This window comes from Nesoenas mayeri (assembly GCF_963082525.1).
Source record: "Nesoenas mayeri genome assembly, chromosome: 4".
Taxonomy (NCBI): Eukaryota; Metazoa; Chordata; class Aves; order Columbiformes; family Columbidae; genus Nesoenas; species Nesoenas mayeri.
Genome location: NC_137540.1, coordinates 77,441,227 through 77,468,357, shown reverse-complemented (window position 1 = coordinate 77,468,357; position 27,131 = coordinate 77,441,227). Strand labels below are relative to the sequence as shown.

General features: G+C 63.3%; 1 protein-coding gene across 1 annotated transcript; it reads right to left on the bottom strand.

The window, feature by feature from the left end:
- Positions 1-12,067: 12,067 nt before the first annotated feature.
- Positions 12,068-17,451, bottom strand: TEX261 (testis expressed 261). Its single transcript, XM_080344344.1, has 6 exons — positions 17,292-17,451; positions 16,360-16,439; positions 15,879-16,032; positions 14,395-14,462; positions 13,284-13,386; positions 12,068-12,656 (listed from the first exon to the last, which is right to left on the bottom strand). The coding sequence occupies exons 1-6, from the start codon at positions 17,359-17,361 to the stop codon at positions 12,541-12,543; spliced, it is 591 nt and encodes a 196-aa protein (XP_080200470.1). The 5' UTR covers positions 17,362-17,451; the 3' UTR covers positions 12,068-12,540.
- Positions 17,452-27,131: the final 9,680 nt, after the last annotated feature.

Here is a 27,131-nt window from a genome sequence, read left to right as displayed (position 1 = left end):
GCCCGGCTCTGCGCAGCCCACAGCGCCACGGGCCCCCCAACGGGCCCTGGGGGGCTGGATCCGCTGCCGGGAGGATGTGGGTCCTTGGCGAGAAACTCGTCCTGGCTCAATAAACCAGCGTGGTCAGCAAAGCCCCCCCGTGCTCTGGTGTTTCCCACCGCGGCCGTTCCTCTCCCACCCGGGGCAGCTTTTGAATTTAATTTCGAGATGTTCTTGGGGGTGTAAGGGCTGTGTTGGAAGGAGCTGGTGGGCTCTGAGATCTGTGGTTGGACTCAATGAGCTGAAGGGTGTTTTCCAGACTAAGCCATTTTATGAGCTGAGCACCTCCCCGAGGCAGAGCGAGTTTCGGTTCCTGGTGGCTGTTGCACCTGCACTTCTCTCCTCTCAGCTCTGCAGTAAAGCCAACCTGCTCAGCTAAGTCTGGCTTTGCATCCCCACCGAGGGCTCAGATAGGTCCAGCTTTGCATTGCTGCTGAGGGCTCAGCAGCTTTGCATCCCCAAGAGCTCAGCCAGGTCAGGCTTTGCGTCCCCACCAAGGGCTCAGCCAGGTCAGGCTTTACATCCCCACCAAGAGCTCAGCCAGGTCAGGCTTTGCATCCCCACCAAGGGCTCAGTCACTGCCCGGATTGGGGTGCTGATCCCCCCCCGTAGCTGGTGCTGGGGCTGCAGCCACTGAGCCCGCGCGCGACATGACGGTTTCACTTCCCCACAGAGGGTGGGGAGGACGGGGACGAGGACGGGGACGGGGACGGGGACGAGGACGGGAACAGGGACGGGGACGAGGACGGGGACGGGGACAGGGACGGGGACAAGGCGAGTGCTGGGGTGGGGACGGGGTCCCTGAGGAGCTCAGGGTGCTGGTGCCATGGACTGGGGTGGGGACAGCGCCGAGCAGCTCACAGGTGAGGTGAAACCAGCCCGCGTCCCCCAAACCAGTCACCCCAGTGCCATGGGGTTGGCTCAACGGGGGGACCCTGGTGGTGCCAGGGACTGTCCAGCCCCCCGTGTCACCCCAGTGTCCCCCACACCCAGTGAGGGCACAGCTGGGTGACGTTCTGTCATGGTTTTGGCTCCCTGCAGCCATCCTGGAGCCGGGAGGCAGCGAGGAGGATGAAGATGAAGATGAAGATGAAGATGAAGAAGAGGCGGCCATGGTGCAGGTACCAACACAGCCTCCTTTTCTCTTTTATTCATCCTCCCCATGCAACTCTGAGGTGACAAAGAGCTGGTCCCCCCATGTCCCCCCTCCAGCCAGGGCTGTGCGCTGTGACACTGTGGTGTCGCGGTCACAGTGTCCCCAGCTGGCAGGGCTCACCAGGGCAGTGCCACATGTGTCTGTCCCCCAGGAGCCCCTGTCCCTTGGCCGGGAGGTGGGTGACACGGAGCAGTGGCTGCTGGAGCTGGAGCAAGGTGAGCCCTGTCCCATTGTGGTGTCACCCTGTTTGGGGACACTCGGGGCTGGCGCTGGCGGTGACAGGAACAGTGGTGCAGAGCCGGGTGCTGTCCCCAGCCCGGGGTGGCTCTGCGGTGGCTCGGTGGGGGTGACAGCCGGGACCCCCCATCACCGGGGTCCCTGACCATGTCCCCCGGTGCCACCAGCATCCCAGGTGCTGCTGGCCGAGCTCTCGGCTCTGGAGACGGAGTTTGAGATGGAGAGGACGTGCCGGCAGCGTGCCGAAGCCTATGCCGCACAGGTACGGGGGGCAATGTCCCCAGAGCCCCCAGCCCCTCCCTGCGGGTCCAAGGGTGCCGGTGCATCCCCCCAGCACACCCGCTCGGGGGATGCGGGGGAACCCCGGCGCTGGGGGCGTCTCCATCCCACCCCAGGTGAAGCAGGAGAACCAGGAGCTGAAGCGGCTCAGCCTGGCCCCGCTGGCCCCCCCGGCCCTGCCCCAGGAGCAGCCCCCCCAGGAGCAGCCCCCCGAGGGGGACCCCGACCCGCACTCCGGGCAGCAGCTCCAGGGTGAGCTGGGCCGGGGGGCTCCACCTGAAACCAGCAAAGCCAGAGGCAAAGCTCCCGCCCCAGCCCAGCCGCCCGGTCCCTGTGTCCCCTAAGCCCGGCTCAGCCTGGCCCTGCGGTTTTAGGCTGTGCCTGGGTCTTGCTCTGGGTAAACAAGGAGAAAATGATTCTAAAACCGAAAAAGGTGAAATGAAAGTCCCGCTTCTCCCTTTCCCATCCGCTTTTCCCAGTTGTGGTCGCGTTCGCAGCCTGAGGCTCCTGTTGGTACCGGGGGGCCTGGGGGACATATCCTGTGGGGGGTGAACCCCTTGGCGTCCCCAGCCACCCCCCGTTCAGGGGCCGCTGTCCCTTGTGGGGTGCTGGGGCAGCTTTGGGCAGGGATCAGGGTGCTGAGCAACCTGGGGGTCACTCCCTGATCCCCCCCATCGCCACATCCATGTCCCTCTGGGTCACCCACCCTGGAGAACCAGCACCCAACAGGGACCCCAGTGACACGGCCAGGACAGGGATGAGCCGGGTGGGGGGTCCTCAGTGCCCAGCTCTGGGGGGGCCGCGCTCCCCATTCCCACCCCCCATGCCCCCATTCTCACCCCGCGCCCCCCGTTGCCCTCAGACCTGCAGAAGCAGCTCTCCGGGCTGCTGGAGCAGCGCGACGGCCTCACCAGCCAGGTCCAGGAGCTCCGGAAGCAGAACCAGGACCTGCAGGACCAGGTTACCCCCCCGGGACCCCCCAGGGACACCCCAGCTGAGCAGGACCCCACCCAGCACAGCACGGGGTCCCCTCCATCACCCTCCTTCCCCACCGCCTGCCCGTCCCCGCAGCCCCTCGCTGAGCTCAGGAGAGGATTTGTGGGGAAAACAGCCCCTCGCTGTGTCCCTGACGTCCTGGGGAATGGGGGTGGCACAGTGGGACCCCCAGCTGAGGGGGCGCCCCATCCATCCACAGCTGGAGTGGGAGCGGGGGCAGCGGCAGCAGCTGCAGGAAGCCCTGGCCACCAGCCAGCGGGCACTGGGCTCCTCCAGGACAAGTGAGTTGGGTCCCCATGGCTGTGTCCCCACCTCGCTGTGTCCCCACGGTCCTGTCCCCACCTCTGTCCCCATGGCCGTGTCCCCACCTCGCTGTGTCCCCACGGTCCTGTCCCCACCTGTGTCCCCATGGCTGTGTCCCCACAGTCCTGTCCCCACCTGTGTCCCCATGGCCATGTCCCCACCTCACTGTGTCCCCACAGCTGTGTCCTCACTTTGCTGTGTCCTCATGGCCGTGTCCCCACCTGTGTCCCCATGGCCGTGTCCCCACCTCGCTGTGTCCCCACGGTCCTGTCCCCACCTTGCTGTGTCCCCATGGCCGTGTCCCCACCTCTCTGTGTCCCCACGGTCCTGTCCCCACCTTGCTGGGTCCCCACAGCCGTGTCCCCATGTCACTGCACCCTGGCGAGCTGGTGGAGGAGCGGCTGGCAGCTCCCCAGTGCCACCAGTGTCACCAGTGCCACCGGTGCCATGGCAATGGTGCAGCACTGGGATTGCTGGGATGCAGGTGTCCCCTGTGCCGCGGTCCCCGGGGTGACACGCCACCCCGGCGCTGGCACCAGCCCTCCCCGAGCCCCCACTGTCCCCAGCAGTGTCCCAGGCTGTCACCCAGGATTCCCGGGACACGACGCAGCAGCCAGAGCTGGAGCAGGACCTGCGCCCGCACGCCGAAGCCTTCACCCACGAGGTGCGGGGTCACCCGTGGGTGCTGGGGGGGGACAGACACTCATGGGGGGGTGACAGAGCAGGGGGGCAGTTACTCTCTGCTGCAAACCCCCATCCCATGCCCACAGGACCAGGACGCTCCGGGCACCCCTCGCGGTCCCTGGGGTGGGTGTTGGGGCTGTGGGACACCCGGCAGGACCTGTCCCAAAGGGCGGTGACACAGAGAGGGGGGACACGGTGCTGGCGGTGGCTTCCCCTGGGTGCTGCCAGCGGGATCGGGCCCCTCTGTGCCCATCCCATTCGCTTTTCCATGAACTTCCTCTGTCACTGGGGCTACCAAGTCTCCACACTGGGCTAGCACTCCATAGCACCCACTATGGGCTACCCCATCCACACACTGGGCTAGCACCCCATAGCACCCACTATGGGCTACCCCATCCACACACTGGGATATCATCCCATAGCACCCACTATGGGCTACCCCATCCACACACTGGGATATCATCCCATAGCACCCACTATGGGCTACCCCATCCACACACTGGGCTAGCACCCCATAGCACCCACTCTGGGCTACCAAGTCCCCACACTGGGCTAGCACCCCATACCACTCACTATGGGCTACCCAGGCCCCACACTGGGCTAGCACCTCATAGCACCCACTCTGGGCTACCCAGCACCCATGCTGGACTAGCACCCCCCTCAGTCCCCGAACTGGGCTACTCAGCCCCCACCCTGGGCTAGCACCCCCAGCCAAAACTCCCCTGAAACTCACTCCAGGTTTCCCGTAAGTGGCCGGTCCACGGGGCTGAGGAGCCGCGGGTCCCTGGCAGTGCCAGCGCTGTCCCCGGGCCGTCCCCAGCCCCTGTCCCCCTCCCGCAGCGCCAGGAGCTGGATGTGGCCCGCGCGGCGCTGGCGGCGGCCCAGGAGGAGAAGCTGGAGCTGAGGAAGAGGCTGGAGGAGGCCGAAGGGCGGCTGGGGGCTCTGCGGGAGGAAGGTGGGGCTGTCACCCCCCAGCGGGACACCCCCAGCCCCGGGGGACACCTGCCCCTGTCACCGTGTCCCCCTGCAGTGATGCTGCTGTGGAAGAAGGTGGCCAAGGACTTGTCACCACAGAGCCAGAGCCACGAGGTGGCTGTGCCGGTGCCACCGCCGCCACCGCCACTGCCACCACCCGCTGTCCCCGTGGAGTAAGTGACACCGATGGACATCCCAGTCACCTTGTCTCTGCCATAGTAAATCGGCTGGGCTGGGGGCAAGCCCTTCTGCTCCCAACCCCCCGCCCTTGAGCGCTGTGCCAGCCTGTCCCCAGCCACAGCAGTCTGTCCCCAGCCATGCCATGCTGTCCCCAAGACACACCAGCCTGTCCCCAGCCACACCAGCCTGTCCCCAGTCATGCCATGCTGTCCCCAGCCACACCAGCCTGTCCCCAGCCATGCCATGCTGTCCCCAAGACACACCAGGCTGTCCCCAGCCACACCAGGCTATCCCCAGCCATGCCATGCTGTCCCCAAGCCACACCAGGCTGTCCCCAAACCACACCAGGCGGTCCCCAGCCACACCAGCCTGTCCCCCGCCACACCGTGCTGTCCCCAGCTATGCCATATAGTCCCCAAGCCACACCAGGCTGTCCCCAGCCACACCAGGCTGTCCCCAAACCACACCAGGCTGTTCCCAACCAATTCCAGGCTGTCCCCAGCCATGCCATGCTGTCCCCAGCCACACCAGGCTGTCCCCAGCCATGCCAGGCTGTCCCCAACCCATTCCAGGCTGTCCCCAAGAAATGCCAGGTTGTCCCCAAGCCGTGCAAAGCTGTCCCCAGCCTATGCCATGCTGTCCTCTAGCTATGCCAGGCTGTCCCCAAGCCAGGGGGTGACGTGCTGGCTCCAAGCCGGGGGGTCAGGGAGGTGGGGGCACCCTGGGCACCTCCTGGGCTTTTTGGGGGCGGGGGCAGCTGGGCTGGGCTCTCACCCCCTGTCCCTTCCAGCCCGCTCTCGGCGCTCAGGCAGAGGAGGGGGCTGGCGAACGCCCAGCGCAGTGAGTGTCCCCCACTGAACCCCGGGGGTCCTGGTCCCGTGGGGGGGTCCTGGTCCCATAGGGGGGTCCCTGGCAGTGACACGGGGCTGGCACAGGGTGGGGGGGTTGCCCACATGGCACTGGTTCAGGCATCTCCCACCACCCCAAAGTGTCACTCTGAGGTCCCATTGAGGGTGGGGGGCACCCTGCCAGTCCCCCCTTCCTTTCCCCTGTCCTGCCTGGTGACGGTCCCCAGTACGGGTGGGAGATGAACCCTGGGGGGTGACACTGGGACAGGGGTGACACTGCGACATGTGCTGCCCCCCTGACACGAGTGTGGGGTCTCAGCTCCGTGTCCCCCCAGGCAGGGCCGGAGGTGACGATGCCAGAGCCCGGGCGGTGCAGGAGATGATGCAGCGGATCAGGGCCGGCGTGGTCCTGAGACCCGCCAAGGAGCGGGTGTCCCCACGCCAGGTGCGCAGGGAGGGGTCCGGTCACCCCGTCCTGTGGGGAATGTCCCCAGGGAGCCCCGGGGGGCTGGGGGACAGTGACATCCCCAGGGAGTGTGACACCCCCGTCCCTGTCCCTGCGCAGGAGGCGCGGCGCAGCGCGGTGCTGGAGCTGCAGAGCATCCTGGTGAGCTGCCCTGTCCCCAGGGGGGACACCGGGCTGGGGGCCACTGTCCCCGTGTGGGGCTGGCGCGGCTGGGACGTGCCCCCCAGCCTGGGGGTGTGTGCGCTGTCCCCAGGGGGCCATGAGGACGGGCAGGGGACGCGGCGGGCGGCAGAGCGGCGCGCGGCGGGGGGAGCAGCGGCTGGAGAGCGGCCTGCGGCGCCGGGCGGCCCATGGGGCGCCCCCCCCGAGCCCCCCCGGAGCCCAGCAGGGGCCCCATCCTGGTACGGAGCCGGGCTTGGCGGGAGGGCGTGCAGGGGTGGGTGACAACACCCCGGAGCGAGACTGTCACCAGGCATGGAGGTGACACCATGTGTCCCACCATGAGCTCCACTGGTGCTCTCGGTCCCCCTGTCACCCTGCTCGGTGACAAGCTGCCGGGCGGTGACACAGGGTCCTCACCCCGCTCCCATCGGTCTCTCCGCAGGGGACAAGGACATCAGCACGGTCCCATCGCCGGGGAGTGGGGACAGGGACACCCTCTTCAGAGCCCGGGTGACCAGCGGCCTCCCCAGGACGCGTCCCCTCGCCCGCCAGGCTGGGGACAGGGGGGAGCCGGGGTAGGGACAAGGAGGGGACATGGGGACAGTCTCTGCCAGCTCTGCCCCTGGATCTCCAGCACTTTGCACCCTCTTGTGCTTTCATTAAAGCAGGTGGCACCAGGTCCCTGCATGTCACCACGTCTGCGGGCGAGGGGGTGGCAGCGGGACAGGGCTGGTGGCACCGGAGCGGGACACCCACACTGTCACCCTTGGGTGCCCGGCAGCTGGGCAGGGACACATATCATACGTCACCTGACGGCTGCCAGGGGGACACTGGTGTCCCCGTCACCTTTGCACTCTCGAGTCCCCACATTTCAGAAGGTAAACGGTGCTCAGACCCCGAAACAAAGGGACAGGGACTTGTGTGAGGGCAGGATCAGCTGCGGTGTCCCCTGTCCCCACACGGTCCTGTCGGGGCTGTCACAGCCCTGCAGCCCCCAGGAAAGCTCTGAGCCCCAACCGGTGGCACTAGGGGGGTGGAACCCAGGGGTGCAGTTGGGGACCCCCGCGGTGACCCTCGTGTGGGGCTGTTCCCCACCCAGGGACAGGAACCCCCTTGATATGGGGACATTTTGGGGGCTGTCGGGCACCTTCCCAAAGGGAACAGCATCATACAGCTGAGCCGCAAACTCACCAGCCAACACCAGTGGCCATACTGGGATGTACTGGGAGACAGGGGTCAGCACTGCTGTACTGGGATGTACTGGGAGACAGGGGTCAGCGCTGCTGTACTGGGATGTACTGGGAGACAGGGGTCAGCGCTGCTGTACTGGGATGTACTGGGATGTATCACAGTATCACATTATCACAGTATGTTTGGGATTGGAAGGGACCTCAAAGCTCACCCAGTGCAATCCCCCCATGGAGCAGGAACACCCAGATGAGGTTGCACAGGAAGGTGTCCAGGCGGGTTGGAATGTCTGCACAGAAGGAGACTCCACAACCCCCTGGGCAGCCTGGGCCAGGCTCTGACACCCTCACTGAGAAGAAGTTTTTTCTCAAATTTAAATGGAACCTCTTGTGTTCCAGCTTGATCCCATTACCCCTTGTCCTATCATTGTTTGCCACCGAGAAGAGCCTGGCTCCATCCTCCTGGCACTCACCCTTTATATATTTATAAACATGAATAAGGTCACCCCTCAGTGTCCTCTTGTCCAGCTCCCTCAGCCTTTCCTCACACGGGAGATGCTCCACTCCCTGCAGCATCTTGGTGGCTGCGCTGGACTCTCTCCAGCAGTTCCCTGTCCTGCTGGAGCTGAGGGGCCACAGCTGGACACAAGATTCCAGGTGTGGTCTCCCCAGGGCAGAGCAGAGGGGCAGGAGAACCTCTCTGACCTACTGACCACCCCCTTCTAACCCACCCCAGGTCCCATTGGCCTTCCTGGCCACAAGGGCCCAGTGCTGGCTCATGGTCACCCTGCTGTCCCCAGGACCCCCAGCTCCCTTTCCCCTACGCTGCTCTCTAATATGTAATCTCCCAACCTATACAGGAACCTGGGGCTGTTCCTGCCCAGATTCAGGACTCTACACTTGCCCTTGTTAAATTCCATCAGGTTATTCCCCGCTCAGCTCTCCAGCCTGTCCAGGTCTCTGATGGCAGCACAGCTTCCAGTGTCACCACTCCTCCCAGCTTGGTATCACCAGCAAACTTGCTGATAGTCACTCAATTCCCTCGTCTAAGTCGTTAATGAATATATTCAATAATACTGGCCCCAGCACTGCCCCCTGAGGCACTGCACTGGATACTGGCCTCAACTGGACTCCGCACCATTGACCACCACTCTCTGGCTTCTCTCCTTGAGCCAGTTTGTAACCCACCTCACTGCTCTATTGTCCAGACCACCCCTCCTCAGCTCAGCTGTGAGGATGCTGTGGAGACTGTGCCAAAGGCTTTGCTGAAGTCAAGGTGACCACATCCACCGCTCCGCCACCATCCATCCACCTTGTTACATTCTCATAGAAGGCTATGAGCTTGGTCAGGCATGACCTACCCTTGGTAAAGCCATGCTGACTGCCCCTAATAACTCTCTTATCCCTGAAATGCCTTGAGACGGCACCAAGGACAAGCCGTTCCATCACTTTCCCAGGGACAGAGGTGAGGCTGACCGGTCTATAATTACCCAGGTCCTCCTTCTTGCCCTTTTTGAAGACTGGAGTGACATTTGCTCTCCTCCAATCCTCGGGCACCTCTCCCGTTTCCCAAGACTTGGCAAAGATGATGGAGAGCGGTCCAGCAATGACCTCAGCCAGCTCCCTCAGCACCCGCGGGTGCATCCCATCCGGACCCATGGATTTATGGATGTCCAGACTAATTGCTCCCTAACCCAGTGCCCATCGACTAAAGCAAACTCCCCCATTGCCCTGGCTTCATCCGGGGTCTCGGGGTACAGGGCTCCCCAGGACAGCCCCCGGCAGAGCAGACAGAGACAAGGCATTCAGTAATTCTGCCTTCTCTGTATCTTCTGCCACCAGGGCACCCACCCCGTTCCTCAGTGGGCCTACATTGCCTCTGACAGGGGGTCAGCACTGCTGTACTGGGATGTACTGGGATGTACTGGGATGTACTGGGATGTACTGGGAGACAGGGGGTCAGCACTGCTGTACTGGGATGTACTGGGGGCCAGCACTGCTGTACTGGGATATACTGGGAGTCAGTACTGCTGTACTGGGATGTACTGGGGGCCAGCACTGCTGGGATTTGGGGTTCAGAGGCAGCTTTGCTGCTCCCAGACCTTGCCACACCAACCCCTCCATCCCGAGGAGGTTCCAAGCCACGGCTCTTCCTTCTAAATCCCAAAAACCCAGCAAAAAGCATTGATTTAACTGTGGTTTCTCCAGCTTGGCCACCTCGTCGTGTGCAGGAGGAATCAAACACGAGCGTCCTCACCCCGGCCCCAGCTGCGGCATCCACGGGGGCCGTTCCCTTCTCCTCCGGGGCTGGTTTTATCAGATCATACAACTCATGTTTTATCCCAGATCAATTGTACGGTTCAGGTTTTATCCCAAATTGTACAAGTCGGGGCGCTGAAGGCGCAGCTGGGGCCGCACAAACCCCGGAGCCAGCGCCCGCGGCTCCTTCGTCCCCCATTAAAAACGCAGCCGGGGGCGTGGGGATCTCTGCACCTTCTCCAGGCGCCCGTCTCCCTTTCACAGTGATTCAGGAGCCATGTGGGTGCAGAGCGAACGGCCCAAGGAACAAGGAGGTGTCGGAAAACCCGCGACGGTGGCACCGGGGCAAGGACAAGGGACAGGGCCCCGTTTTCCAATGCTCCTCCTCTCTGCTTCTGTTTCAACACGTTCTGTTCCTCCTTGTGGAGGGCGCAGACGGCTCCCACTGAAATATTTAAGGCCGGGAGCTCCTCTTTCTCATTTCTGAGTGTTTCTCAGCGCAGCCTTCGATTCTCCAGACACCCGGGGGCTGCCGTGCGGAAAGCAGACACGGAGAGGCCGCTGGCGAGTGAATGTCAGCGCGTCCCACGGATCCTCCGACTGGGAAAGGCAGCGAGAGCCGCTGGGACCAGCTCGGAGCGCCCGGGGAGGCCGGAGCCAGCGCTGCCCCCGCCTGCCCTGCCCAAAGCCGCGCTGCCCCCGCCTTCGGCTTTCGGGGCCATTCTGGCATTTCCAGCCCCACTTGGCGCCGGCGGGAAATGCCGCGGTTATTCCCCGGCCACCTGCCCTTTGCCGCCGCCCGCGCCGGATCGAGTGCATTCTCTCCCCTGATTACACCCTCCAAACACCCATGAAAATCAATCCCGGCTCCGCTCCCACGGGACGGCAAAGCCACATCGCGCCGGCTGCACCGACCCCGAGCCCCCAGCACCGTCCCTGAGCCACCAGCACCGTCCTCAAGCCACCAGTGCTGTCCCCGAGCCACCAGTGCTGTCCCTGAGCCACCAGTGCTGTCCCTGTGCCACCAGCACCATCCCCGAGCCACCAGCACCGTTTCCGAGCTGCTGGAGCCACCAGCAGCTGCATATTAATATACGTGACTCTTAAATACTTAATCCGAGCAGTACTTCACACTTGGGTTTCAGCTGGGGCTTATTTGGAGAGCCTTTGCCTCATTACCGGGAATAAGGAGAGCTTTTGTTATTTTTTCCTGGCCAGGTTTCCCGGGTTCAGGGCAGGGAATGGGGTTTGCACCCAAACTGGGCTCTCGCCAGGGGGGGTTTCCAGGAGTCGGCCCCAAATCTCTCTGCTTATAGAGCCACAGAATCATTTTGGTTGGAAAAGCCCCTCAAGCTCATGGAGTCCACCCGTTCCCCCAGCCCTGTCCCTGCCCCGTGTCCTGAGAACCTCATGTCCGTCTGTCCAGCCCTCCAGGGATGGTGACTCCAGTACTGCCCTGGGCAGCCTGTTCAATGCCCCACAGCCCTTTGGGGAAGAAATTGTTCCCACATTCAACCTCAACCTCCTCTGGCGCAACGTGAGGCCGTTTCCTCCCGTCTCCCAGCCCAGCCGGGTGGGTTCAGCATCCCGGGGCTGTTTCTTAGGGGTTTCTCCATCCTCCCGCACCACGTTCGGCGGGATGAGATGAAACCCAAACCCAGGCTCAGCGCATCACGCAGCCCCAGCCCAGGCGGGGGTTTCTCTTCGCTGCCGCCAGATCCCACTCCAGCCCATCTGGCTGTGCCCGAGGTGATGGAAACTGCCAACGGTTTGGACAGAGCTGTGAACGCAGTCCCAGCTTCCCCCGCCACCCCCGCCGCCACCTCCCTCCTTCGCGCCTGCAAATGGGATTTTTCAGCCTGAATTTCATCAATCTGAAACCTTCGGGGAGCAAAAGCAGCCGGTGTGTCCCAGGGCAGGGCCAGGGCCCCGTGCCCCCCGCCCTGTGGCCTCGAAGCAGGAGCAGCTTTGCCAGGAGCTTCATTTCTCCGACTCCTCCATAACCAAGAGCTTTGGACTGAAAATATAAACCTGAAAATATAAGCTTGAAAATATACACCTGAAAATATCACCCTCCAAAAAGGGGGAAAAAAAGGGGGTTTATGCTTACAAGGAATAAGAACTAAGGGTTCAGCCCCTCCTCAGTACAACCATCTGTTTTTATCCCTTTAGGAACAGCGGGAACACCAAGGGAAGCTGAGGCGACTCGCTCAGCAGCAGCATCCCACCCGCGCCAGCAAAATCAGGCAAAAATGGCTATTTCCAACATTAAAATCAAGGAGAACGCAACGGCGAGTCCTGCCAGGTCCGCTCCCCGCACTGCCCTCCCGGCGGGAACACGCGGGAGCTGGACAGCTTGGGTTTTACGCTGTTTTTGTTTGTTTTTAATGAATGGCTTTGTGTGAACCGCAGTTAAACGTCAGGCGCGTCTGCGGCCGCGCCGAGGGAACAGTCCCCCCAAAACCACAGCGGGCGCAAGCTCCGGCTTCACCCCCCCGCTGCCTCCCCGGCCAGGGGGGCAGCACCGGGGGGCACCGGACCCTCCCTGCGCCGGCTGGAACCAAAATCCTCCTGGCGCGGTCCTGGGGATCCGTGTAAAGCCACAAACCCTCCCCGTGCGTCCGTCTAGCGCTGCCAACACCTCCGGTCGCTGCCCGGTTTGTATGATCCGGATACAATCCTTTCCAAAGCCATGGCGGAGGTTCCGGGGGGTTGGGGACGCCCCCCGGCACAGTTTGGGTCTGTCCCGCTCCCTCCGCGCCGCCGGGCTCAGTAGATCTTCTGCCGGCTGGGCAGGATGGCCTCCTTGATGAAGGAGAAGATGAGGAGGATGCCGGAGCGCTTGCCGCGCTTCCCCTTGGTGAAGTAGTTGGAGACGACGTCGTCTGCGGGGAGGAGGGAATGATAATTAAACACAAACTCATCAACGGCCACGGGAGCCCCGGGACGTGGTGTCTGCATGAAATGTGACAATTTCGTAATGGGTTGTGTGTGGAAATTCCCACCAAGAGGTCGGAAATCCGAAGGAATCACTGCGGAGAGCGGGCGGTAACTCGTCCATCTCTTTACAGAGGCGCGATGGACCTTTCCTGCTTAACACTCACATTGTGGAAAAAAGTTACTTCATAGTTACCTTCCTTTTTTTTTAGCATAATATGTCTTACAAATCTTCAAAGTGTCTACTCCCACCTCATTTCATGAGAACACTAATTATCTCTTTGCTCTAGGAGCCTCTTACCGTTCTCTTATTTTTAAGCCACTGCGCTTTTGCAGAGCTGTGAAACAAAATGGGTTTTTATGGAGCTGATTTTGACCACGCGTGACCTTTAACGCTTTCCAGGTATCTAGAAAACGTTCAGGAGATAAACCGCTCCGGTACGTTGATGATTTGGAAGGATTAAGGTGCTTTGGAAGGCAGCTGGGCGCTCCCGCAACCCAAACCCTGAGCTCCGCCGTGCCTTGCAAAGCCCCTTTCCCCGCGCGGTTTGGGGGCCGGCGGGCGCAGCGCTCACCTCCGGGCTGCACGGTGGAGGGCAGCACGTTCTCCCCCGCCGACAGCGACACGAAAAACGCAAACGGAATCAACCACAGGCAGAACGTGAAGTAGGCGAGAACCTGCGGGCACAGCAACAATCACCAGCGGCTTGCTTGGAAAAGCCCCTCAAGCTCATCGAGTCCAAGCACAACCCACCCCGGCACTGACCCATGTCCCCATGAACCTCACCTCCGCGGGTTTTAAACAGAATTGTTCCCAGATCCAACCTCAACCTCCCCTGGCGCAACTTGAGGCCGTTTCCTCTGCTCCTGGCGCTTGTTCCTGGGAGCAGAGCCCGACCCCTGGGCCCGCTGGCCACACTATTTACATTATTTATATGACTATAGAGCCAGCAGCAACCTGCAGAGCCAAAAAGGGGATAAAATTCAGCCAGGAGCCCCGCGGAAGCACAGGGTGCAGGGAAAGCCCTTGCTCCTGCCTTAGGCGCCCAAAAACCTTTACAGCTCCCCAAAACCTGGATTTTAACAAGCACAATTAAACAAACAGGTAATTAGCTGTGACGTTATGACTAATTAAACCCTCTTTACACCTTCTGGGGACTAAAAGGAAGAGGCAAGACCAGGCTGGCTGCTGTCTGGGGTGCGCTGCTGGAGCGGCCTCCTGGGGCACAAAACCGCTGCAGAAGTGGTAAATCACACCAAAAGGCAGTTGGGGTTTCTATCTGGTGGGGTTTTTCTGCTTTTAAAATCCGCACTAAACAGCAGCTGCTGTTGGGCTCAAACGAGCCCCTTTGTGACCCAGGACCCTCAGCAGGCACGAGGATGGTGACACAGGAGAGAGGGACATAGAAATAACAAGGAGCAATTATGCCAAAAGGGAAGTGATTTGTGGTTTGCTCATAAAACAGCCAAAGTAACATTAGCGTCTAGTTTTTGGTAGTTCAGAAAAGAAAATCTGTGCTTCAGATTCTGTATCTCTCCACACTGCTCCACGCCAGAGAAAAGAACCCGCAGCTGTGAAAAGTATCCTCAGTGTAACTTTAAATGCGACTTTGCTTGTCCCCTTCCCCACAGCAGCTCCCGCGGGCTGGCAGAACGCGGCTCGACGCCTCCCCGACGCTCCCTCACCTCGGAGAACACGTAATATTCCTCGGCGAAGTACTGGAACGCCAAGTAGTGGTTGAATATAACCAGCACTGCCAAGGGAGAACACAAAGTCAGTCGCCAGCCCAGGAAAAAGCCCCTCGGTGGGTTCTGAGAGCCCCAGAGGGGACGCCCACCCCGCGAGGGGCAGCCCCTTCCCCGCCGCCCGCAATCACATCACTGCTCATCAAATCGTTTCAGTTATTTAGAGAGAAAAGGTGCGAGCGGGCAGGTCCCCCTGGCCGGGCACTGGTTTGATCCTCCCCCGTGTGTCCCTGGTCCCTCTGGTGTCCCCACGGAGCGCCCAGCGTGACACCTGCTCCTGCTGCTGACACCAGAGAAGCAGCAAATCCCCCTCGTGTTCCCCACAGCTCCTTTTCCATCTGCAAACCAAGTCAGGCTGAAACGCGGCCGGGACGGCGGCGTTAACACCGTCCTGGGCGGCAAAAAACACCGTTTTGCTCTTAAGAAGCAGGAATTTGAGCTTCTTGCGCCTTTGATTTGAGATGCTGAGGCGGCAGGAGACAGCGCCGACACAAAACGTGGCTTTATCGTCCCCTCCAGCCCAAAAACGTCACTGGAAATCCAGATGAGCGCCCAGCTCAGCCGGAAAACACAGCTCCCCATCTACTGGCTACACCCAATTTTCATGTTTTTGTATAAAATCCCGCCTGCCCGAACGCTCTGAGGAGCAAAGGTACTTCTGTCATACACACAGCGCCCTGAAATATGCATTAGGACTCCAGAACGACGAAACTTTGCCCGTTTGCTGCTTAAGGCGTCAGTACCAATCACCGGGAGCAGGGATGTGCAGGGACCTGCGCACAGGACACCGAGACGTGCGGGAGATTCGGGGAATCACAGCGCGACGAAAACACTTGACCAAAACCCACATTATTTGGGCCATCGGCCCCGCTTGCGCTGGGCTGTGCGGCCACAGCTCAGGCCGGCCAACGCCACAGGAAAGGCGCCAACGGGGATTAAAATATAAAGAAAAAATAAAGAAATAAAAATCCCCGGTTTAAACTCAGCAATGCACTTTTCTAACCCGACTTTCTCCAGCAAGCCCGATTCATTTCTATATTAATTGCGGGCATTTGTCTCAAAGCTTTTCTTTCACTAAACATAGGATCCACGCGATGACACGCGTAGTGTCAGGCTGGAATTACACACAGGGTTTTTTAGTTTGTGGCAAATCCCTCCTGCTCTTCACCACAACCAGTGACCACCTGAAACAGCCAGAATATCATTTCCCAAGTGATTTTGGAGCGGAACCGGCTGGAGGGGGAACCAGGGGAGCCCAGGGAAACCGGCGCTTTCCACACCTATTAAAAGGTAACACCCAAAGCTCAAAGTCCTCCCGAAAGCCACAGAGGCTGCAGCCGCAACAGCCGAACCTCTCCCGCCGCCCAGAGCCCACGCGGGGAGGGGGACGTGAGGTCTTCTGCCCTTCCCGCCCCCCTGCTCACCGCAGGACAGGATGAAGTTGGAGGAGGTGAGGACGATGAAGGGGAAGGTCTGGAGCAAACCGAAGTAAACCAGGTTGGTGAAGAGCCCCACGCCCACCATGAAACCGGGAAAGTGCTCGAAGAGGTAGAGACCGACCAGCACGGCCGAGGAGAACTGGAAGAGAGAACCGGGCTGAACCGGGGCGGGCGGCAGCACGGGCAGGAATCCTCTGCATCCCCCCACCTCCCACCCAGCACCGGCCCCTCGGAAACACCCCAAACAGGAATCCCGCCCTCCCGCTGCGGCTCCCGTGCCTCAGTTTCCCCAGGCAGGGCGGAGGTGTCACCAGGTCCCTAGTGAAGCGAGGTGCTGACCGAAGCCAACCGCCCTCCTCGAGCTGGGGGAACAGGAGCGCTCGTCCCCTGGTCCAGAGCCGATGCCCCATGTCACAGCCACTCTGCCAGCCCCGGGGGGGGATTTTGGGCGAGCCCAGGGACTTACCCAGATCATGTATTTGATGATCCTCCTGGTGACAACCGTGTACTCCTCGATCAGCTCCGCCAGGTAGTACAGCCCGGCCGCTGTGGGAGAAACGCCCGCTCAGCCCCACGGCGACAAACACCAGCACCGCCATGGGGTCCGTGCTCAGCCAGAGCGGGAGGGGCCGTGGGGCTGGGGTGACCCCCCGCCCCACAGCTCTCTGGGGCAGCCACAGGACCTCGGGGACACCCAGAGACCCCAAATCCCAGGGCCTCCACAAAGGCCTGGTGGGCACCCACGGGACTCCCCCAAATTCTGTGTCTTCCATGGGACCTCAGGGGGCCGGTGGGCACCCATGGGACCCCCCACAATGGCTGGGACACCCACAGGGCTCCCCCAAAGTCTGGGGCACCCACGAGGCCTCAGGGGCTTGGTGGGCGCCCATGGGACACCCCCAGTCACTGGGGCACCCCCAGGGCTCTCCCAAACTCTGGGGCACCCACAGGACCTCAGGGGGCTTGTGGGCACCCAGTGGAGCCCCCCACACGGCTGAGGCACCCATAGGACCCCCCCAAACTCTGAGGCACCTCCAGGATCTCAGGGGCCCAGTGGGCACCTATGAGACCCCCCCAGTCAGCGAGAAACCCACAGGACCCCCTCAAACCCCGGGGCACCCCCAGGACCTCATTAGCCTGATGGGCACCCATGGGACACCTCCAATCGCTGGGGCACCCACGGGATCCCCCCCAAACTCTGGGGCCTCAGAGGCCTCCGGGGCGACCCGAGGAGCAGCCGGGGGCGCCGGGACACCCCGCCCAGGCCCCGAGCCCCGTCCCACAGGAGCCCAGGCCGCCTCCTTCCCTGATCCACACACGACATATCGCGACAGGCCGGGGCCGGGCCTGCGGCCGGGCCTACCCCCGCGGGTCCCGCCCCCCCGGCGGCGGGCTCACCGATGGCCAGGGTGACAAAAGCCACCTGGATGAGCAGGGACAGCCAGCTCAGGACGTAGATGAACCACATGGCGGGGCCGGGCCGGGTCCCGCCGCTCCGGGTCCCGCCGCTCCGGCTCCGGCTCCGGGTCCCGCTCCCGCTGCGGCCGCGGCGCTGAACACGCGGCGCCGGAACAAGAGAGACACGGCCCGGCCCGGCCCGGCCGCCGCCAGCCCGCGCCACAGCGCCCCCTGCAGGCCGGGAGGGCTCCCGTGCGGCGGACGGCGGGAGGACCCCGAAATTGTACAGGGACACCAAACAGAAGGGGTTCCCCGAGAAACAGAGGGACACAAAAAGTCGCACAGGGACCCCTAAAGTTGTACAGGGACACTGAACCACAGGAGGACCCCGAAATGCACGGGGACCCCAAAATTGTAGAGGAACCCCCAAAATTGTACGGGGACAACAACAGAAGGGGCGCTCCGAAACGCAGAGGGACACAAAAAGTCGTACAGGGACCCCCAAAGTTGTACAGGGAGCCCCAAAATTGTAGAGGGACCCCCAAAATTGTACAAGGACCTCGGAACGCACAGGGACCCCAAAATTCTGCAGGGACCTCGAACTGTGGGTGACAGCCCCAAAACACACTGGCACCCCCAAAATTGTACACGGACCCCGAAATGAACAGGGACCCCCAAAGCTGTAAAGGGAGCCCCAAAATTGTAGAGGGACCCCTAACTGCAGAGGGACCCCCGAAATTGTACAGGGACTCATAAAAGCAGGGGGACCCCAAAACACACGGAGACTCCTCAAATTGTACAGAGACCCCCAAAACGCACAGCCTCCCCCCCCCCATTGTAAAGGGACTCTGAACTTCGAGGGGACCCCAAAATGCACAGGCACACCCCCAAACCATATGGGACCCCCCAAACTGTACAAGACTCTGAACCATACAAGGACACCCCCATACTGCACAGGGACACCCCAAATCGTACAGGGACCCCCAGAGTGCACAGGGACGCCCCAAAAGCACACAGGGACCCTCAACCACGCAGGACCCCTCCCCCCCAACCATATGGGGACCCCAAACAGTACAGGGACACCCCAAAACTCCACAGAGACCCCCCCAAGCCGTACATGGACCCCAAACTGCATGGGCACCCCCCAAACTGCACAAGGAAGCCCCCAAGCCTGTATAGGGAACCCCAAAATCACATAGGACCCCCCCCTTCGTGTGTGTTTAGGGAACTCCTGCACCTATATGGGGACGCTGTGTCCAGCCCTACAGCCCCCCCAGCACCCATAGGGACCCCTCTGCACCCATAGGGAACCCTGACAATGTATAGGGACCCCTGATGATGTATAGGGACCCCGCACCCATATAGGGCCCCCCCTGCAGCTCACATGGGGACCCCAGCACCCATATAGATTCTCCATTCACCTGTATAGGAGCCCTTGCACCCCCATAGGGACCCTGCAACCCCTATAGGGACCCCACAACCGCTATTTGGATGCAGAAGGGACGTGGGGATTCCAGGCACCCCATATAGAGACCCTCCATCCTTATAGGGACCCCTACACCTACCCAGGGACGCTGTGCTGGGACCCCAGCACCCATATGGAACCCCTGCCACCTATATGGGGACCCTCCATCCATATAGGGACTCCCTGTGCCCATATAGGGATCCTTGCACCCATATAGGGATCCTTGCACCCAGACGGGGACCCCTGTGTCTGGGACCGAGCCCTGCCACCCCCAAAACTGGGGGATCCCCCGGGGGGACCCTCAGCCTCTTCCCTCCCCTGCAGCTGTGCTGAGCAGCACTGGGATGTACTGGGCTGTACTGGGATGGTACTGGTTGGGCACTGATCTGCACTGGGCTGTACTGGGATGCACTGGAATGCACTGGGTTGTACTGGGCTGTCACTGATCTGCACTGGATGTCACTGGGCTGCACTGGGTTGTACTGGGGGGGGCACAGGTCTGCACTGGGCTGCACTGGGTTGTACTGGGGGGCACAGATCTGCACTGGGTGTCACTGGGCTAGCACTGATCTGCACTAGGTGTCACTGGGCTGCACTGGGATGGTACTGGTTGGGCACTGATCTGCACTGGGCTGTACTGGGATGCACTGGAATGCACTGGACTGTACTGGGCTGGTACTGGTCTGGCTCTGGGTTGTATTGGGCTGTCACTGGGCTGCACTGGGTTGTACTGGGCTGGCACAGATGTGCACTGTGCTGCACTGCGCTGTACTGGGAGGGGCACAGATCTGCACTGGGTGTCACTGGGCTGCACTGGGCTGTGCACTCAAGGCTCTCACTGGAGTCGCTCCCTCCTTTCCCCCCACCCGGGGGTGCGTGGGACCCCCCAGCCCTGCGGGGCACCCGGGGACCCTCCAAATCCCGGCGGGATCCCCAGGGGATTAACCACTGTGGGGAGGTTTTTGGGGTGCTGCCGTGGAGCCCCTCGCTGCTGGGTGTTGAGGTGTTCATTTTGGGGGTGCTGGGGTGCTCACTACTGGGTGCAGGGGTGCTCATTTTGGGGGTGCTGGGGTGCTCACTGCTGGGTGCAGGGGTGCTCATTTTGGGAGTGCTCACTGCTGGGTGCAGGGGTGCTCATTTTGGGGGTGCTGGGGAGCTCACTGCTGGGTGCAGGGGTGCTCATTTTGGGGGTGCTAACTGCAGGCGGGGGGGCTCAGTGACGAGGTGACAGGCAGGACCTGTCACACGTGCACCTCCCTGCACGGCCCCGGGCGGGGGCAGAGCTGATGTCCCCCACTCAGAGCCGCTGGTCCCCGCGCGGGGCTGCCCAGGGGGGCCAGAAGAGCCCTTTGACCCCCCCGTGTCACCCTGTGCCCAGGTCACACCCGCTGCCCGGGGCTGCAGATTTGGGGCACCTTTAGCACGTGCCGACCACCCCCCTGCACCCCCTGCATCACTCTGACTCCCCCTGCACCCCCTACATCCTCCTGCCTTCCCCCTGCAGCCCCCTGCACCCCCTGCCTTCCCCTTGCACCCCCTTGCAGCCCCCTGAACCCCCTGCACCCGCTGCCTTCTCCTTGCACCCCTTTGCATCCCTTGCACCCCTAAACCCCTCTGAACCCTCCCTGCACCGCCTACATCCTCCTGCCTTCCCCTTGCACCCCCCTGCATCTCTTTGAACCCCTCTGCATCCCCTACACCCCCACGCACCCCCTGCATCCCCCTGCACACCCTGCCTTCCCCTTGTACCCCCTGCAGCCCCAGCCTTCCCCTTGTACCCCGTGCACCCCTCTGAACCCCGCTGCATCCCCTGCAACCCCTGCCTTCCCCTTGCACCCCCTACATCTTCCTGCCTTCCCCTTGCACCCCCCGGCACGCCTTTGAACCCCCCTGCAACCCCTACACCCCCCTGCAGCCCCTGCCTTCCCCTTGCACCCCCTGCACCCCCTGCCTTCCGCTTGCCCCCCCCCTAGCCTCCTGTTCCCCCGTGTATCCCCCTGCACCCCCTGTTGTTCTTGCCCCCAGGGGGCTCCCCCCCAGCCGCTGCTGCCGCGCTGGCCCTCGGCCCCCCCAACCGCGCTGAGGCTCCGGGGAGCGTGGGGGGGTGCATGGGGTTTATATACATGGGGGTGCGTGTGCATAGGGGCTGTGTGCATGGGGGGGGTGCATGGGGTTTATATGCATGGGGGTGCGTGTGCATAGGGGCTGTGTGCATGGGGGGGTGCATGGGGTTTATATGCATGGGGGTGCGTGTGCATAGGGGCTGTGTGCATGGGGGGGTGCATGGGGTTTATATGCATGGGGGTGCGTGTGCATAGGGGCTGTGTGCATGGGGGGGTGCATGGGGTTCATATACATGGGGGTGCGTGTGCATAGGGGCTGTGTGCATGGGGGGGTGTGCGTGGGGTTTATATGCATGGGGTGTGCACGGGGGGTGCATGGGGGGACTGTGGATGTACGTTCATGGGAGGTGCTCGGGGTGTATGTGCACGGGGGTGTGTGTGCAGAGTGCATGGTGGGGGGGATCTGCATGGGGTCTGCATGCATGGGGGGGCCTGGAGGGGTGTACACACGAGGTGAGTGTGCATGGGGGGGTGTGTGCATGAGGGGTGTGTGCATGGGGGGTGAGTGCATGGGGGGTGTGTGCATGGGGGGGTGAGTGCATGGGGGGTGAGTGCATGGGGGGTGTGTGCATGGGGGGTGAGTGCATGGGGGGTGTGTGCATGGAGGGTATGTGCATGGGGGGGTGAGTGCATGGCAGGGTGCGTGCAATGGGAGGTGTGTGCATGGGGGTGTGTGTGCATGGGGGGTGAGTGCATGGGGGGTGTGTGCATGGGGGGTGTGTGCATGGGGGGGGTGTTCATGGGGGGGGTGTGCATGGGGGGTGAGTGCATGGGGGGTTGTGTGCACGGGGGGTGTGTGCACGGGGGGTGCCGAGGCCAGTCCCCCCTCCCCGCGCTGCTGTGACGCCCCCGGTTCCGCGCTGAGCAGGGGGCTCCGGAACTGAGCGCTGACCCCGGGGGCTCCAGCCCGGCCCCCCAGCCCGGGGTCTGGCCCGGGCACCCCCAAGAGGGCACCGAGCAGCAGCAGAGCGGGGGGCCCTGCGGGGGGCTGGGCTGGGGCAGGTACCTGCAGACCCGGGGGATTCGGGGTGCGAGTCACCTGCTCCCCCCACCGAGCAGGCCCCCCCCCGCCCAAGCAGCCGCAATGTTGAGCGTTTTCTAGTGCAAAATACGTGTTTTTCCCGGTTGGTGTCTGGGGTTTGCTGGAAATCGCCCGTTTTCACACCGGTTCTGGCAGCAGCTGCTCCCAAGCGGCGGCTGGAAGCTGCTGGAAGCTCATCGGAGCGGGGACGGCCCGGATTTGGGGGGTCACGCCGGTGGTGCGGGGCTGCCTGGGCCGTTGCCCTCTCCCCGTGTCCCCCCGCCCCAAGGTTTCCCATTTCCCCCTCAAATCCCCGTTTTTTCCCCCTTTCTGCTCCCGGGGCTGCTCGGGCTGGAGCGGGAGCCCCCAGCTGGGGCTGGAAGCAGCTGCGAGAGCCGGGGGGGCTTGGGGGGTGATTTTGGCCTTTGCACCCAGATGTGCGACTGCTGGGAGCATCAGCCACTGCCGGGGTGCGGGGCACCCCGAGAACCCCGGGGACCCCAGGCACCCCAAGAACTCTGGGGACCCTGATCACCCCGAGAACCCCGGGGACCCCGAGCACCCCAAGAACTCTGGAGACCCCGAGCACCCCGAGAACCCCGGGGACCCCGAGCACCCCAAGAACTCTGGGGACCCTGAGCACCCCGAGAACCCCGGGGAATCCGAGCACCCCAAGAACTCTGGGGACCCTGAGCACCCCGAGAACCCTGGGGACCCCGAGCACCCCAAGAACTCTTGGGACCCTGATCACCCCGAGAGCCCCGGGGACCCCGAGCACCTCAAGAACTCTTGGGACCCTGATCACCCCAAGAACTCTGGGGACCCTGAGCACCCCAAGAACTCTGGGGACCCTGAACACCTCGAGAACCCCGAGGACTCTGAGCATTCCAAGAACTCTGGGGACCCTGAGCGCCCCAAAACTCCCTGAGAACCCCGGGGACCCAGAGCATCCTGGGCACCCCAGGCATCCTTGGCACCCCGGGTACCCTGAGCATCCCAAGCACCCTGGGCACTCCGAGCATCCTGGGTACCCGGAGAACTCCAGGCACCCCAGGCATCCTTAGCACCCTGAGCATTCCAAGCACTCCATCACCTCGGGGACCCTGAGCACCCCGAGGTACCCCAGGCGTCCTGAGCATCCTGGGCACCCCAAGAACCCCAGGTACCCTCGGCACCCTGGGTACCCTGAGCACCCCAAGCACCCCGGGCACCCCAGGCACCCAAGCAGGGCACTCCGCATCCCCGCAGCCCCCACACCACCTGCCCTGGGGGGACCCCTGATCAGAACCCCCCATCACTCCCTCCCCACCTCACCGGGATCCCCTGTGTCCTGTGGCAGCGCCCGCAGGCGCGGGGACAGCAGCACAACGGGGACACGAGCAGAGCGGGGACACGAGCACAACGGGGCTCCGTCCCGTCCTGGGGACCAGGGGGGCAGGATCAGTCCTGGAGGGGCCTTGGGGACCCCACCGGGGGTTTGAGACCCTCCTGTGCCGCAGCGGGGGCGGGCAGGCCCCCCGGCGGCTGCGGGGCTGCGCTCCGCCTGGTGTCGGGCTGGGGTTTTCCCCTTTTATTTCTATTTTCCTTTTTCCCTTATTTCTTTCCAGTTCAACCCAGCAACAAAATGGCCGCGCGGTCCGTGTCCGCGCCCCGACGGGAGCGCCCCCGCCGCTGCGAGCGCCCCCGCCTCTGGGAGCGCCCCCGCCTCTGGGAGCGCCCTCGCATCTGGAAGCGCCCCCGCCGCTGCGAGCGCCCCCGCCTCTGGGAGCGCCCCCGCCTCTGGGAGCGCCCTCGCATCTGGAAGCGCCCCCGCCGCTGCGAGCGCCCCCGCCTCTGGGAGCGCCCCCGCCTCTGGGAGCGCCCTCGCATCTGGAAGCGCCCCCGCCGCTGCGAGCGCCCCCGCCTCTGGAAGCGCCCCCGCTTCTGGGAGCGCCCCAGCATCTGGGAGCGCCCCCGCCGCTACGAGCGCCCCCGCCGCTGGGAGCGCCCCCGCCTCTGCGAGCGCTCCCCGCCTCTGGGAGCGCCCCCGCTTCTGGGAGCGCCCCCGCCGCTGGGAGCGCCCCCGCCGCGGCCAGGCACTCGGGCACGAGTAATGTGCGAGCGCACCCCGGGAGCAGCGCGGCCACCTCTTGCTCTCCATGTATCTGACAGAGCTGTTTGCTGCTTCTCCCCCCGCCCCGCCCGCATCTCCCCTCACACCACCCGCACCCCAACTCCTGCCCCCCGCGCCCCCCCGGGCACCCCCAGGTTTCTCACTCCCCCCCAGCCCCTCTGCATCCTCATGGAGCAGGGTGGGGGGTCGCCCCATGGATCCCGCCTGTCACCCCCCAGCCTGCACCCACACCCAGCCTGCTCATCCCACCCCCGCCCCTGCTTGTCCCCATGGATGGGGTTTTGCCTCCCCCCCGATAAGCCTTGAGCATCCTCCTGGATGGGGCTTTGACGCCCGAACCCCACACATCCCCACACATGGACCTTTCTCAGCCCCCCATCCCCACGCACACGTCTTTCCCCCCACCCCAGGATGCCTCCCCCACCCCGCACATCCACACGGGTGGGATTTTATCCCCATGGATGGGGCTTTGCCCTCCAAGCCCCACACACCCCCTTGTATGCGATTTTGCCCCCAGAACCCCATGGATGCAATTTTGCATGACCCCTCCCAAGCCTCACACATCCCCACAGATGGACCTTTCTCAGCCTCCCCATCCCTACACACACACCTTTCTTCCCCCCAGCCCCCCACCCCACCCCAGGAAGCCTCCCACACATCCCTACAGATGGGGTCTTGCCCCATAAGTCCCATCCCCGTGGATGGGATTTTGCTCCCCCAGCTCCATGGATGTAATTTTGCTCCACCCCCCAAGCCCCACACATCCCCACGGATCAGATTTTGCCCCCCCACAAGCCCCGCACGTCTCCATGGATGCAATTTTGCCCCCCAAGCCCCACACATCCCCATCGATCAGATTTTGCTCCCCCCACAAGCCCCACACATCCCCTTTGGTCAGATTTTGCTCCCCCACAAGCCCCGCACATCCCATGGATTCAGTTCCCCGCCCAAGCCCCGCACATCCCCACGGATGCAATTTTGCTCTCCCAAGCCCCGCACATGCCCACGGATTAGATTTTGCTCCCCCCTCAAGCCCCACACATCCCCATGGATGCAATTTTGCACCCCTAAGCCCCACACATCCCCATGGATGCAATTTTGCCCGCCAAGCCCCGCACATCCCCATGGATGCAATTTTGCCCCCCTAAGCCCCACACATCCCCATGGATGCAGTTTTGCCCCCCAAGCCCCACACATCCCCATCGATCAGATTTTGCTCCCCCCATAAGCCCCACACATCCCCACGGATGCAATTTTGCCCCCCAAGCCCCATACATCCCCATGGATGCAATTTTGCTCGCCAAGCCCCGCACATCCCCACGTTTCTCGCCCGCCGCCCCCTCCCCGCCGCCCGGCCCCGCGGGGCGCAGCAGGCAGGGGCAGCAGCTGCGCGGCCCCCCCGCCCCGCCCGCCGCGCTCGCTCCGTTCCGTCCCGTTCCGTTCCGTTCGGCCGCGCTGATGCGGGCTGACAGCCCGGAGCGCCGGGCGCTGCGCCGCGGCCGCGGCTATTTCGGTCTCCGCTAATTTGCTCCGTGTTGGGCGGGGGGTCGCGCTCCGGTCAGCCCTGCCTGATACTATATTCCAGTTTGTTCCGGGAAAGGTTCTGCTGTCACCTCCCCTCAGCCGTGATGTGCTCCCCGAACCGTGAATGCACCGCGGCTGGGGACCCGGCCGGGTGAGCCCCGCAGCTCGCTCGGCGCTGGGGACAGCCCGGGCTGGGGGCGCCCCCGACCCCCCGCTGCGGCTGGGGAGAGCTGGGGGTGACGGGGCCCAGCGGGCAAGGGGAGCTGTGGGGACTATGGGTGCCGGTGGGATGTACCCCCCACGCAGCCACCCGGGAACCTGCTGCCGTGTCCCAGTGTCACTCCAGTGCAAGCCAGCTGGGTCCAGCGTGTCCCCATGGGGTGGTACTGGAGCCCAGTGTGTCTCCATGGGGTGGTACCGGAGCCCAGCGTGTCCCCATGGGGTAGTACAGGAGCCCAGTGTGTCTCCATGGGGTGGTACAGGAGCCCAGTGTGTCCCCATGGGGTTGTAGGGCAACCCAGTGTGTCCCCATGGGGTGGTACTGGAGCCCAGCATGTCCCCATGGGGTTTTAGGGCAACCCACTGTGTGCCCATGGGGTGGTACAGGAGCCCAGCGTGTCCCCATGGGGTTTTAGGGCAGCCCACTGTGTGCCCATGGGGTGGTACAGGAGCCCAGACTGTCCCCATGGGGTTCTAGGGCAGTCCAGTGTGTCCCCATGGGGTCTTAGGCCACCATGTCCCCATGTGGAGCCAAATGTGTCCCCATGGGGTTGTAGGGGAGCCCACCATGTCCCCATGGGGCGGTACAGGAGCCCAGCCTGTCTCCATGGGGTTGCAGGGCAGTCCAGTGTGTCCCCATGGGGTGGTACAGAGGCCCCCCCATGCCCCTGCCCCACACTGGCCCCATGCGATGCCACCAAGGTCCCCAGCCCACGCAGATCCTCAGGGGGTGGTTGAAGCCCAGCAGAGCTGGAGAGGTGCCCCGGGACCCCCAGCCGTGTGCTGTGGGGTGCTGGGAGCCCGGGAGGCCCAGGTGCCTGTTGGGGTGCAGGGGATCCCCCCCATCGCCCCAGCTCCCCACTGCCCCATGGTGAAAAAATCTGTGGCTGTGGGTGCTTCCCCAGCCATGGGATTCCCACCTAGATTTGGGGTGGTCCCCTGGATCTAGGGTCCCATCTTCCCTTGTCAGGGGTTTTGGGGGTCCCAGGTCCCCTCAGCAGGACTTTGGGGGTCCTGTATCCCCTTGGTAGGGGTTTGGGGTTCCCATCTCCTCTGAGTGGGGGTTCAAGGGTCTTGTCTCCCCTTGGTGAGGGTGTGGGGGTCCCGTGTACCCTGTTTGAGGGTGCAGCCGCCGCTGCCCAGCCCGGGTCTCCTGAGCCTGGACTGCCCTCTAGTTTCCCAGCTGGTGGGGACACAGCGGGTACCTCCCGGGGTGACACCTCCGCAGGACACCCGGGACACCCCACGGGTGACACCGCCGAGGCTGGGACGTGGCTCTGGGGCTGTTGTTCCTCAGTGAAGGGACATGGCGCTAGGACATTGTCACCCGCTGTCCCCTTGTCCCCCCGGGGACTCCCCTGGGGGTGAGGGGTGC

Bases quoted from the DNA above. Each gene is read 5' to 3' on its own strand.
- TEX261 (XM_080344344.1), bottom strand. From the start codon at position 17,361: ATGTGGTTCATCTACGTCCTGAGCTGGCTGTCCCTGCTCATCCAGGTG. The intron at 16,440-17,291 runs GTGAGCCCGCCG...TTTCTCCCACAG, and splicing joins TTTTGTCACCCTGGCCATCG to CGGCCGGGCTGTACTACCTG. The intron at 13,387-14,394 runs GTGAGGGAGCGT...CTGTGCCCGCAG, and splicing joins AATATTACGTGTTCTCCGAG to GTTCTCGCCTACTTCACGTT.